The sequence below is a fragment of the Canis lupus genome, chromosome 7 (genome assembly GCF_003254725.2).
Source record: "Canis lupus dingo isolate Sandy chromosome 7, ASM325472v2, whole genome shotgun sequence".
NCBI classification, from domain to species: domain Eukaryota; kingdom Metazoa; phylum Chordata; class Mammalia; order Carnivora; family Canidae; genus Canis; species Canis lupus.
The window spans coordinates 66,701,999-66,716,695 of record NC_064249.1 but is presented as its reverse complement, the minus strand read 5'-3'; the positions used below and the strand labels follow the sequence as shown (position 1 = coordinate 66,716,695).

At 34.7% G+C, this 14,697-nt stretch overlaps 1 protein-coding gene and 1 pseudogene across 3 annotated transcripts in view; both read right to left on the bottom strand.

Moving 5' to 3' along the window:
- The window catches only part of ROCK1 (Rho associated coiled-coil containing protein kinase 1), a 138,320-nt gene that overhangs the window by 38,650 nt on the left and 84,973 nt on the right, over positions 1 to 14,697 (bottom strand). For all 3 annotated transcript variants that reach the window (XM_025429354.3, XM_025429355.3, XM_025429356.3), the window contains exons 14-18: positions 8,036 to 8,171; positions 6,674 to 6,765; positions 6,308 to 6,554; positions 2,413 to 2,519; positions 1,065 to 1,215 (exon numbers count right to left, since the gene is read on the bottom strand). In XM_025429354.3, the coding sequence (XP_025285139.1) occupies positions 1,065 to 1,215; positions 2,413 to 2,519; positions 6,308 to 6,554; positions 6,674 to 6,765; positions 8,036 to 8,171 (733 nt within the window). The remainder of the gene's footprint in view (positions 1 to 1,064; positions 1,216 to 2,412; positions 2,520 to 6,307; positions 6,555 to 6,673; positions 6,766 to 8,035; positions 8,172 to 14,697) is intronic.
- Positions 8,195 to 14,697, bottom strand: LOC125755477 (ribosome biogenesis protein BRX1 homolog; annotated as a pseudogene).

Genomic DNA, 14,697 nt, shown 5'->3' with positions numbered 1-14,697 from the left:
AAAGACAAGGAAGAGGAGTACAGAAGTAGGATATATTAAGTAAGAGAAGAAGAATGCTTTCATTATTTCTTTTTGAAATAGGAGAAAAACTCACCTAAGAGTGGAATAATAAAGAAATGGCACAGGAAGTTTGAGAACAGAAATAAAAGTCTGAGAGAAGGATAGTGAGTGATATATTAAAAATTGACAGCTCAACTGAGGATGGAGTTAATGCCATGGGCTAACCCCCATCTAAAGAACTACTTGAATGAACAAAGTAGTTGGTTGGTCTGATCTAAGGTTGTGTTTAGAGGCGTATACAGCACAGTGGAAATACAAAGGAATTAGAAAATTGAGGCTAGAAAGCAAAAAAGCAGATGAACCAACGGACAATGAGTTCCAGAATAGATCAGGAAGAAAATAAAGGGCTAAAGAGGGATCCCTGGGTGGCGAAGGGGGATCCCTGGGTGGCGCAGCGGTTTGGTGCCTGCCTTTGGCCCAAGGCGCGATCCTGGAGACCCGGGATCGAATCCCACATCGGGCTCCAGCTGCATGGAGCCTGCTTCTCCCTCTGCCTGTGTCTCTGCCTCTCTCTCTCTCTCTCTCTCTGTGACTATCATAAATAAATAAAAATAAAAATAAAAAAAATAAATATTAAAAAAAAAAAAGGGCTAAAGAAATTGGAAGCAAAAAGATTCCACTGAGATTTATAGGGAATGGAGGGAAACAGAGTTAGGAAAATAGAAGGTGAAACTGAAAAAAATGGAAGGTATTAGGGTACATGGTACATGGGGTACATGCTTTCAGTTCAGGTCATAATCTCAGGGTTTTGAGATGGAGCTCCATACTCAGCAGGGAGTCTGCTTGAGACTCTCTCCCTCTGCCTCCCTCTAAAATAAATAAATAAATCTTAAAAAAAAGAAGGTATCAAAAGAGCAAAACAGAGAAGTATCTTTTTACTAGATCATAATTTATAATTTTAAAGCATTTATACCATTATAAAAAGAAATTTTAAACAAAATCAATTTTTTGGTGGGCATTATTTAAAAACTAATTATGTAGAAAATATTAAAACTGACACTTACCACACATTGCAACAGACTTTGCTTCTTCAATAGATTGATGTTTGTCAGTTAAACGAGCTTTGGTTACTTTATGTTCATTCACCTCTTGTTCTAGCCGTTGTTGTAATGATTTAAGCTTATAGTTTAAATCTATCTCTAAATTATTCTTTTCCTGTAAAATGAAAATGAATTCCATAATACACTATGCAAAAGACACATTATTAAATATTACATTACTTAATATTCTATAAGACATAATATATGAATCACATAGACCTGAAATGTGACACTATACTTAAATATTTATATGTACAACATAATTTTTTCATACTTTCTTGTATATTTCATATTATTTATAATGTCTTACTTTAAAAATCATGATAAGCACATATAATTAAAAGCAAAATATCACTCCTCCCTCCCCCAGGTTGTGGTGGCAGCTATATTCAGACGGTTCACTGCTAGGATCAGAAATGAATGGGACAATTCTTTAGTTCATTAAAAAATTTTTGCTGCCACTTTAAAAAAATTTAAGTTTAGATTTAAATCTATATTAATCTACATTAAATTACAATTAAATTAAATCTACACCTAGATTTACACTGCCTTGAGCAAAGGACAAGCCAAAATGTATTCCATTTCTGCTTGGGTGTATCTTCTACTCCTGCATCTTTCATCCTACATCCACATTTACATCAGGCTTAGATATACTACTCTGATTATCACAAAACATGTCCAAAGGACAAGATAAGTGGTACATTTTCTCATTTATCTGAGGATCTAGAAAACCTATATTTCAGGGAGAAAACAAAAATGTGAGAGCTAGATCTGCATACTACTTACTCCTTTTCTAGATCTACTTACTCCTTTTCTTAGAAAAGTAAGGACAGAGGATAACAATGACAACTCTGATGGGTGAGAAAACTATATGCAAAAGCCAAACACACATACTCTTTTCTATTTTGCTTTTACAATAAAATGGAAAAAGCATACATGGTCTGCCATATATCTGTCCTTTGTTTTCCTTTCTCATAAGGTTAGTAATAAGGTTCAGCACCTTCATCTTACCCAAGTATAAAAATGTGGGGGAAAAATTCTACATGAGAAGATATTTCTGAACTAAAGTAATTTGTGATGATCAGATAATATCAAACATCTAGTACCCTTCAAAGTTAAAAACAAACAAAAGACAAAATAAGTATTAAATAAGACACACATATACCCCCACAAAACAATCACCAACCATAAAAACTTTTAGAAATACAAGTATATAAACATTAGGAATGAATGCTATTTTATAAAAACACATTATAATATTTGATAGCCAGTACACAACATCTCATAATTGGTACTATGTTAAATCATTTACCTTTTCCGAGTGATTAAGCAAGTCCTGAGCTTCTTTCCTTTCTCCCTCCACTCTTTCAAGATTATGTTTGAGATGCTTCACCTCCTCTTGTAAGGATGTAATTCGAGCTATCAAGTGAGAAGAATGTTCAAGTCACAAAGTTATCCAAAGAAAAGTCTGTTTTCCTTTTTTCAGCATGATCATTAAGGTGAAGAAGTTTTAGGGGCACTTGGATAGCTCAGTTGGTTAAGTATCAGACTCTTGGTATTGGTTCAGATCATGATCTCAGGGTCATGAGACTGAACCCCAAGATAGGCTCTACGGGCTGAGTTGGCTTGTCTCTCCTACTGCTCCCCTGAAACTCCTTATGAACCATAAAAGATTAATGTAGAAACTAAGTTCTTTTTTTACTATGATGCATCTTTGTATGCATGTTGAACCTCATATAAGCTGCGTGCATTTTTAAATGCATGAGTTTTGATGCACAATTAAAAACTAAACCTTAAAGGGAGCACTGAAAAAGGATAAACATCAATAAAGCATGCTATAAATTTTCCTAATTTCACCAATATCTAAAAATCAGATTCAGTTAAAACCACTATTGATGAACATATGGATGATGTTTTCTTCCTTAAAAGTAAAAGCACTTCAAAGCGCAGTCATATCCAGAAGATAACAGACTTAATTTTAAAATTGGAATAATAAGTAAGAGTCACCTATTCTAATCTTCTTGGTTTATAGATACAGAAGGCAGATGAAATGACTTTCACATAGGTAATAAGCTTTACATAAAACAGCCTAAAGGGGTGCCTTCCTGGGTGGTGCAGTCAGTTGAACATCCAATCTTGGTTTCCACGGGGGTCATGGTCTCAGGGTCTTAGGACCCAGACTGCCTTGGGCTCTGTGACCCGCACAGAGTCTGCTTGGGACTCTCTCACTGTCACTCCCCCTACACGGTTTCTCTCTCAAACAAATAAATAAATCTTAAAAAAAAAAAAATGCCTAGAGAAGCAATGTAAGGAAGTCAAATATGCAGCTTTTAAAGTATATAGGAGGTTACTTTCTTGATTATATTCAGATCTATTTTAAGCCTACTCCCTGAGAAATAAGATTGCACAACACTCCTCAGCTAAAAACCAACGGGAGATCCTAATTTCTGTTTCCATAGTCACAAAAACTGACCCTAACCTCTCTCCACAGTATTATAGCTAATCATCAAGCCCCATGAGGCCCTAAACTATGTTCCCATCCTGTGACTAAGGTTAAAAGGACTACCCCTCCCCCAACTTTCCCCTGAGAGATCTGGCAACTTCCCTGTATATCTGTTTTGATTAGGTAGTATGGATGCTGTTGCTAATAGGAATAGAAAACAGAAAAATACGTGAGAAGCTGGCAAAGGAAGGCATCTTTTTGAAAACAAATTATTTGTATTACCATTACCAAAACTGTTCCTTCACTATTAGTTACATTCAATCTTTTTCCTTTTAGATTCATAAAGACTGCTGATATCTGTAGTTCAAACCTTCCCACGTACCTAATTCTTTATTTGTAATGGGATTCTATTTCTGTAATTGAGTTTCTATTTCTGCCAACAATGTACAAAGAATTCCCAGGTTTTAATAGTGATAATCTTTTCTCTGGATTAGTACTACTTTGAGCAAGTATTTTGTGAATTAGGCATGTTTTAAAATTAAGTTTTCAGTAATCCAGCTGTAAAATTGGAAATACCACATTACTGACCTCATAAGGGTGCCTGTCAGAGTGAAGAAATTACAACATGATAGAAAACAGGCATTATTCTGGAAGAGAAAAAAACCACTTCCAGTTTCACCAAGGTCATTTTCTTTCTTTCTTTTCTCTGAGAGAGAGAGTGTGCATACGCGAGGGGAAGGAGCAGAAATAAAGAGAGAATCTCAAGCAGGCTCCAGGTCCAGTGCAGAGCCCAACACAGGACTTGATCTGATGACCTGAAACTGTAACGTGAGTGAAAATCAAGAGGCAGAGGCTTAACTGACTGAGTCATGCAGGTGCCCAAGATCATTTTATTTGAACTGTATGATTAAAAATATATTACTTTATACTTAAAAATGATTAATATGGTAAATATTTTAGGCACAATTAAAAATAAACTTTTAGGGGATCCCTGGGTGGCGCAGCGGTTTGGCGCCTGCCTTTGGCCCAGGGCGCGATCCTGGAGACCCGGGATCGAATCCCACATCAGGCTCCCGGTGCATGGAGCCTGCTTCTCCCTCTGCCTGTATCTCTGCCTCTCTCTCTCTCTCTCTCTCTGTGACTATCATAAATTAAAAAAAATATATATATATATAAAAATAAACTTTTAAAAACTATCTTCCAGTGATAAACAAAAGTTGGTATACACACACAATGGAATATTATTCATCCTTAAAAAGGAAGAAAAATTCATTTTTTTTAAATTTGGATTTTTTAAACTGAAGTATAATTATAGTGTTACAATAGTGGCAGGTATACAATACAATGATTCTACAACACTATACATTACTAATGTGCTCATTGGTTAAGTGTGCTTTTAATCCCCTCACCTACATTACCCATCTCTTCCTGGCAACCATCAGTTTGTTCTCTGTATTTAAGTGCCTATTTTTTGTCTCTTTTTGGTTTTTTCGTTTGTTTCTTAAATCCCACACATGAATGTAATCATATGGTATTTGTCTTTCTCTGACTGACTTACTTCAATTAGTGTTATACTCTCTAGGTCTATTCATCTTGTCCCGAATAGCAAGATCCCATTCTTTTTTATGGCTGAGTAATTATTCCTGTGTGTGTGTGTGTGTGTGTGTGTGTGTGTGTACATACACCATTCATCTATGGAGGGTCACTTGGGTTAGTTACTTCCATACCTTGGCTATTCTAAATGTTGCAATAAATATAGGGGCACATACATCTGTTTCAAATTAGTGTTTTTATATTCTATGGGTAAATACCCAGTAGTAAAATTATTGGATCACATAGTAATTTTATTTTTTTCTCTTCTTCTTTTTAAGATTTATTTATTTTAGAGAGAGAGCAAGTGAGCAAGCACAGGGGAGGGGGATGGGCAAAGGGAGGGGGAAGGATAGCGGAGATAGAGAAAGAGAATCCCAAGAAGACTCCCTGCTAAGTGTGTGCTTGACTCAGGGCTTGGTCCTATGAGTCTGAGATCATGACCTGAGCCAAAATCAAGAGGCAGATGCTTAACTGGCTGAGCACCCAGGTGCCCCTAGTAATTCTATGTTTAATTTTTTGAGGAACCTCCATAATGTTTTCCACAGTGGCTGCACCAATTTGCATTCCCACCAAAGGTGGGAGGTGCAGGAGGAATCCTTTATCTCCACATCTAAAAAAGAAGAAAATTCTGATACCTGCTACAACATGGATGAATCTTGAAGACATTATGCTAAGAGGAATAACACAGATACAAAAGGATAAATACTGGGATGCCTTGGTGGCTCAGTGGTTGAGCGTCTGTCTGCCTTTGGCCCAGGGCATGATCTCGGGATCTGGGATGGAGTCCCACGTCTGGCTCCTTGTGGAGAGCCTGCTTCTCACTCTGCCTATGTCTTTGTCTCTCTCTCTCTCTCTCGATGTCTCTCATGAATAAATAAATAAAATCTTAAAAAAAAAAGGATAAATATTGTATGAATCCTTTTTTATGAGACAGTCAAATTAATAGAGTAGAATGGTGGTTACAAGGGGCTGGAAGGAATGGAGAATGGGAGTTTTTATTTACTAGGTATAGTTTTAATGTGGGATGATAAAAAAATGTTCTGGACATGGATAGTGATGGTTACACAAAAATGTGATTGGACTTTATGCCATTAAACTGTACACTTAAAATGGCTAAAACAGTAAATTTTATGTTATATATATTTTACTCACAATAACAAAAAAATATTACCTTGAAGGTCTCCAATCATCTCAGAATCATGACCTCTGTCTCTTCGTTCAGCTTCTAATACAGCCTGCAGCTGGTAATAGTCCTTGTCCATCTGTGTCTTGGAATTCTCTAAAATTCTGTTTCTCTCTTGCAATTCTCTGTTCAGAGATTCTAGCTGACTAACTGACTTACTCATTTCTGTGTGGCTCTTCCTTAATCTTACAGCTGTGTCTGATTCTGTCCTAAGTAAGTCATTGGCTTCTTCTAGCTATTTAAAAAAAATAATAATAAAAAATAAATTAAAGAGCAAGAAAACAGGTTTTTGGCCAAAATACAAACTTATTTTAATAAATCATAGTTAAAGAAAATCTTATTCCAAAAACTTACCTGTTTTTGTAATTGTGCAAGTTTCTCATTAGCAAGCTGTGAATTCTGATTTACTTTTTTTAAGTCTTCCAACTGATCCTTTAATGTAGAAACTAGAAAATGAAAGGAAAAATGTAGAAATTAGGAAGTTATAATAGAGAAAACATATAAATCTCTTTTAAAAAATGAAATTTAGTCTTAGACCGCAGTCAGCTATATTAGGTCCACTCCCAAAGCCAAATTTCATCATGGAAGTGCATACATTTAAATTCAAGAAAAAGTACAGCATTATTTTATAATACAGAATATAAAAGGTTTCCAGTGTTGTAATATTTCAAATCCTTTTATTCCCTTAATAAGGTGAAAACGCTATAAAGCCAGTTTTATTAGCAGTATTTATTTTGAATAGCACAAATCTTTGCATAGTTCAATATGTGAAAAATGGGTCACAATTCAAAAGGTACCAAATGGTATAGAATAAGCCTTCCTTTCGCTAGGGTCTGTGAGTCTCTCTGGGTCTCCTCTCCAAGCAACAATTATAACTTAATTCTTATATAACCTTCCTAAGATAGTGTATACCCAATACATAAAAACAGAAATATTAATAGATAAATGTTTTCACCAGCACATTTATATACACATACACATCCTTAAGCATATCTAGACAAGCACCCTTGTTTTAATCAATTTGTACTTTGGGGATTCCTGGATGGCTCAATGGATTAGCTCCTGCCTTTGGCCCAGGGCGTGATTCTAGAGTCCCGGGATTGGGTCCCACATCAGGCTCCCTGCATGGAGCCTGCTTCTCCCTCTGCCTGTGTCTCTGCCTGTCTCTTTCTCTGTGTCTCTCATGAATAAATAAATAAAATCTTAAAAAAAACCCACAACAATTTGTAGTTTTATTTCACTTAAAGATTCATCTTAAACATAATGCTACAAATATCTTGTTTTTTAACAGTGAGCATGTGCACAAGTGCATACATAAAATAAATTCCTAGAAATGAAATCACTAGATCAAAGGGTATAGAAAACTATTTTAAATGTATTTCTAACACTAGTATTAAAACACATGAAATTTTAGTTAATAGTTCTCAAATGGTTGCCTGTAAGATAGAAGTACCTAGAGAGCTTATAGAAAATACCAAGGCCCAGGCCACATGTCTAGATCATTAAAATTAGAATTTCCGGGCCTTAGGCATTAGTAGTCTCTAAAGCTTCCCAAGAGATTTCAATATGCACACAGGGATGAAAATCACTTTTGTAGCTAAAACATTACTACTGACTTCATAGACCCTAAATTTTTAAGACAACTTCATGACAAAAACCTCAAGGATAGTGTTAAGACAGAAATTCCAGTGCTCTTCAAAAGTAGTAACAATTTACCTTCATTTTCTACATTCCTTCTTTTCTCATTTTCCTGTTCTGCTTTTCTCTGGTACTCATTAATTCTATGCTGTAGCAACATTTTCTCCTTCTCAATCTGAGACACTGTAGATTCTAGGTTTCTTCTTTGATTCCCCTGAAAACATAATGATATAAGTTACCGTTGCAATTAAACTCTTCATGTATTTAGAGGAATACTGTGTTCTTTAAAAATAAAACACACAGAAACTTAGGATAGATTTTTTTGTTTCAAAATCAGAAAGTACCTGCTAATGACAATTTCTAAGAATAGAATTAGCATGCCTTATAAGAAGATAGAATCCCCTTATTCAAACTAGATATGGAAAATTTTCAGATTTTTAAATCCATGAATATAAAAAACCCTATGAATCTTATTAGAGAGCTGCTTTATTAGTTTAAGATGACCAGATTGCATTATATTACCAATATTTTGGTTTATTTATAATCCTAAATTAAATATATAAATATGAAAGATAATTATTACACATTTGACAATTAAATGATATAAACTCAAATGGTACCAAATGCTAGTGTGTGTAGTAAGTTCACTAGTCCCTGTGTCTCTCCGCCCTTTTTTTGAAGCCACGAATTTTAATTTGGTTTTTCTCTGTCTTAAATACCACACTAATGAGATGTAAGATAGTCCTGGATAACAAAAAAGTATTTACACACTGAATACAAAATAAATATAAGATTACTGAAAAGTTAGTTATCCACTGATTCATTTTGCATTGCCACTCTTCATCTTCTGTTTCATTTTTCTTTGCCTTTTGAAAATCCCTTTCTTTCTTGCCTTCAAATCCCCTTTCGGCTCTGGTTTTACCCACTGTATTTCTATTGGCTTTTCCTCAGCTGGTATAACAAAAACATCTGCAGTGGGATCATGTGGAAGAATAAGAATAGTCTTTGGTCCTTTCTTTTTCATTTTCTGTGCATCTTTCACTTGTTGCTTCTCTTGGTATTTTGCAGCTGTGATGATCTTATGACACACTGATGCATGTTTGGTGACTGGTAGTGAGGATTTTCATATAAAGTTGGTCCTCCAAAACTTCCCTGGAAAATCTTTATGAGATTTAAGACAAAACGAGGTCCTATTTCTACAAGAGCAGCATCTTCTTCTATGATCTGAGAATTCCGAAACCATATCCTATTATCCAAAATGGTGAAAGTAATAAACAATTGGTCCACAAATGGTTGGATTTTGGGATGATACCGTGATGTACTAAAGATCTGAATTAAGAGTTCTTTTAATAAAGCATAATGTGGTAATTCATCAAAAGCAGGGTAAATGACAAAAGGGGCCAAGAACCTTTCAGTTTCCAGTCATCTTTAGCTCAGCTAGGGTATCAATGTTTTGAACAAGGAATTTAGCAGATGGTCCATGAGGTGAAATTTGAAAGCCACATATAGAGATCCTGTTTTTTCTTAGCTTCAAAATAGATACATTTACTGCAGTTTTTCATTTCACAAACCTCATTAATGACAATGTCTTTATGCTCCACTTTTGTATCTGCTTTAGAATGAGGCATCAACATTCTCAAATCTTGCATTAAATGCCTTATTCTGAAATTTATTCCTCTGGAAGAAAAGATGAGAATCTGTTCCATTTTTCCACTTGCCCTTGCAAACGGGGCCTGGGATATGGTCTTTCTCCTCTTCCTCCGCCTCTTCTGCCATGTTGCGCAGCTTAGCTGGCTGCTTGGAATCTTTTTCATTCCTTCTTGGTTTTTTCGCCTGAACCGCCAAGCCTCCACAAAGCTTCCTCTTGGTCGCCGCCATCTTGCCTGGTTGTCCCATGTCTCCCTTAATCCTCTTCTTGTCTCAACAACCTACCTTTTCTAAAATGTTCTGTGTATCTCCCTACTAATGCATATTAAAAAATAATGAAGGAAATACTTTAGAGAATGAAATCACACGAGAGGGGAGAGTTAAAAAAAAAATACCCAACCAAATCTTCACAACTTAAAAATTTACATTGTTTCTGAGTTATCACTTCCCACATACTTTGCTTTTGATGCTTCATTTTTATCTTTAAGATTCCACACTAGGAAAATCTCCTGTATAGTATTTTTCTGGGCTTTCCCATCACTAAGCGGAACTCTTGTTTTAAATAAGATGCTGTTATATTCAGTAAAACTTACAGAGATCATCCAAGATCTTTCCAATTCTAAGATTTTATCATTCTAACTTTAATTTTTTCAATTTTTAAAATTGGAATAATTATACATTTCAGGAGGCTGCAAAGACAGTACTAAGAGGTTTCATGTTTTTTCCACTCAGTTTCCCCTATTAGATACATTTTTATGTAACAATAGTACAGTAACAAAATCAGAAAATTGATATTGCTAGGTGTATGTAGTAATGTTATTTTATCTCATGGGTAGATTTACATAACCACCACCACCACAGTCAAGATACAGAACTGTGGGAAGCCCGGGTGGCTCAGTGGTTTAGCACCACCTTAAGCCCAGGGCATGATCCTGGGGACCCGGGATCAAGTCCCACATGGGGACGGACCCCTGTATGGAGTCTACTTCTCCTTCTGCCTGTGTCTCTGCCTCTCTCTGTCTCTCATGAATAAATAAAATCTTAAAAAAAAAATACAGAACTCTTCCATCAGCACAATGATCACTTTCCAGCCAGCCACTACTTATAGCTGCACACATCACCCTTCTCCCACCACCCAATGGTGGTGTCCAATGGTGGTTGTTCCAAGGCAACCAATGATATGTTCTTCATCTGTATAATTTTGTCATTTTTGGAAAACATATAAATGGAATAACACAGCATGCCTTTTAGGATTGGCTTTTAACACTCAATATAATGCCAATGAGATCCATCCAAGTTGTGTGTTATCAATAGTTCGTGCCTTTTTGTTGCGGAGTAGTATTAACTCCATGGTATAGATATATCAAACTTGGTTCAACCATTCACCTATTGTAGGACATTTTGGTTATTTCTAGTTTTTGGCTCTTACAAATAAGGCTACTGTGAACAGTAGTATATAGGTTTTTTGAGGATATAAGTTTTCATTTTTTTCTGGGATAAATGCCCAATAGTACAATTACTGGGTCACCTGGTAGCTGCATGCTTAATATTTCAGGAAACTGCCAAAATCTTTTCCAGACTGACTGTACAATTTTACATTCCCATCTATAATGTATGAGTGACCCAGTTTCCCTATATTCTTGCCAGTTTTGGTACTGATGCTATTTTTTATTCTACTTGCTCTAATGATTATAAAGTGATATCTCATTGTGGTTTTAATTTGCATTTCCCTCATGGTTAATGATGTTGATCATCTTTTCAGTGCTTGTTATCCACTCTGAAGAACGGTACATGTCCTCTGCAGTTTTCACATAGGATTATTTACTTACTGATGAGCTTTAGAGTTCTTTAAATAATCTAAATAGAGTCCTTTGTGAGATATGTACTTTGCAAATAATTTTTTTCCAGTCTGTATTTTGTCATTTCATCAGCGTCTTTCACAGAACACTGTTAATTCTGAAAAAATCTAATTTGTTGTATTATTTTCCTTATGTGCATCATGTTTGTATGTCATGTCTAACTAAGAACTTTTCAAATCCCAAGCTGTTAAGTAACAAAATTTTCATAAATGAAGGGTACTGATCTATGGTTTTCTTTGTAGTACTCTCTCCGTTAGATTTGGTTATCTGGGTAATTCTAGTCTTATAAAACTCAGTGGGAAATGTTCCCTTCTTTTATATAAACTGGAAGAGATAGTGTAGATTAGTATGAATTCGCCTTAAAATGCTTGGTAACACTCTAGTAAAACCACCTGGTCCTGGAGATTACTTTTTGGGAAGCTTTTATTTTTTTAAAAGATTTATTTATTCGAGAAAAAGAAAGTATGCATGTGTGCGTGCAAGCGCAGGGGAGAGGCAGAAGGAGAGAATCTTCAAGCAGACTGCCCTCCCCATTGAGCACAGAGTCCCATGTGGGGGTTCAATCCCATGACCCATGAGATCATAACCTGAATTGAAGAGTCAGATGCTTAACTGACTGAACTACCCAGACACCGCTATTTTGGGGAAACTTGTAAATATGCATCCATTTTAATAGTTATATAGGACTATTCAAATAATCTAATTTCACATTGTGTAAACTGTGGTAGTTCCTACTTTTGGAAGAACTAGTCCATTTCACCTAAATTTCACATTTACACGTTAAGGGTTGTTTGTGGTATTCCTTTATGATCCTTTTGATTATCTATAGGGATTTTAGTGAATATGCCTGCCCTGTTTTATTCTTGATACTGAACATTTGTGTCCTCTTTTTTTATCAATTTTACTAGAGGTCTGTCAATTTTCTAAACACCTGGCTTTTTGTTTTCATTGATTTTCTTCTATTGCTTTTATTTTCAATTCCATTGATCTCTGCTTTCATCTTTATTTTCCCTTCCCCCTTCTTGCTTTGGGTTTATATTGCTCTTCTGAGTTCTTGAGGTAGGAGCTTAGATGATTGATTTGAGATTTTTCATCATTTTTTTTTATAATGTGTGTCTTTAATGTATAAATTTCCCTTAGAGCCACTATGTCAGCTGCATCCCACAAATTTTTATGTTTTATTTTCACTGTTCAAGTTTTTTTTTTAAAGATTAAGAACCACAACTTATTTTATTATTGAGGTATAGTCGACACACAATGTTATGTTAGTTTTAGGTAAATAACACAGCAATTCAACAGTTCCATACATTGCTAAAGGCTCACCATGTACTCCAATATCCAACAGCATACATTTTATCTTCAGGACTTATTTATTTTATAACTGAAGTTTGTACCTCTTAATCCTTTTCACTTACTTCACCTATATCCCCGCAACTATTAGTTTGTTCTCTGTATTTAAGAGCCCATTTTTTGTTTGTTTTGTAGATTCCATATATAACTGAAATTATATAGTATCTGTGTTTCTCTGTCTGCCTTATTTCACTTAGCATAAAACCTTCTGGGACTATGTATGTTGCTGCAAATAGCAAGATTTCATTCTTTTTTATATGCCATAACTCTAACATAACTTTGAGGGGGCGCCTGGGTAGCTCAGTCTGCTTCTCTCCCTCTCCCTCTGACTCTCCCCCTGCTCATACTTTCCCTCTCAAATTAACAAATAAACCTTAAAAAACCCATAACTTTATGAAACATAATTAACATTCCAACATATTCTTTTAGTCCCCTTAAGACTTCTCTTTGACCTATGGATTATTTAGAACTCTGTTGTTTAGTTTCCATATATTTGCAGATTTGCCCAATATCTGTTAGTCATTCTAGTTTGATGACATTTTGGTCAGAGAACACACTCTATGATTTTAATTTTTTTCTTTCTGGTAGAAGTTTGCTCAGAACATAGTCTGTGTTGGTATGTATTACTTGAGTGCTTAAGAAAAATGTTTATTTTGCTAGGTTTTTTTTGGGTTGAAGGTTCTAGAATTGTTAAACAGATCTTGTTGGTTGATGGTACGATTGGGTTCCGTTTGCTGATTTTCTGTCTATAGAGTGATATTGAAGTTTCTAACAATAATTGTGGATTTCTCGATCTTTTCAGTTTTATCAGCTTTTACTTCACATATTTTGTAACTCTGCTACTTGGTAGATACAAATTTATGAATGCTATGTCTTCTTACTGGATTGATCTTAACTTAAAATCTAGCATACCAGAATTTCATCTATGTTTTAGAAATTAAATATCCAAAGCTGAGGATTTGCAAGATGGATTTCTTATATACTTAGAGCTAAATAAATATTGCTAAGTACACAATGACCAATGGCAAGTTGGTGAACTATTATATATATTTGTATTACATGGGTATGTATGTAAATGTATTATATGTGTATGCATATCAAAAGCTACAAATGAAAAAAACAAAAAATCATTGACAAATACTATTCCTTAAGGGAAGAGAATTTTAAGACAGAACAAAAACCACTAGAAAGATTAAATGTAAAAAAAAAAAAAAACAAAGAAAAAAGAAACAAAGGAAGTATTCAATAAGGCTATAGAAAGTATGTTTCTTTTTAGGGTATTCTTCATACACACAGTAGAAAGATATTATAAACTTGATCAAAATGAAGACGATGTGAAAAAGATAAAAAAAAAAAAAAATGAAGACGATGTGTATTTGCAAATAAACATCTGAATCATAAATGTTTCCCTGATAATAAAAGCCTCCTGCTAGATGACCACGGAAAACATGAGTAATTCTAAAATCAATCATTTCCCATTTGATTACATAAAATTATGTTAATGTCAGTTCTTTAAAAAGGACTTTTTTTTTTTTACCATTTAATATATTCCTCTTTCCTCTTTGTCTCTTTCTGCTGTAGTTCCAGATCTCATTTGATTCTCTCGCTTCTCACTTTTCAAATGTTAAGAACCAGTGAAATAAAATTTATGTACTAATATTTCAACGTGGTTTTAGAATAAAAGGATATACACAAAGGAAACTAAAGTATAATCTAATCTGTATCACTTAAACCTGCAGATCCTAAGGGAGGCTTTCATTATAGATCTTTGACTCTGTTCTGTATTTTAGTCTATAAAAAGTTCAAATGCAATTTTCTTAGAAAACAAAACAATCTAAAAGACGAAAAAATTCTCAAAAAGGAAAACTTCTGATTAGAAAACAA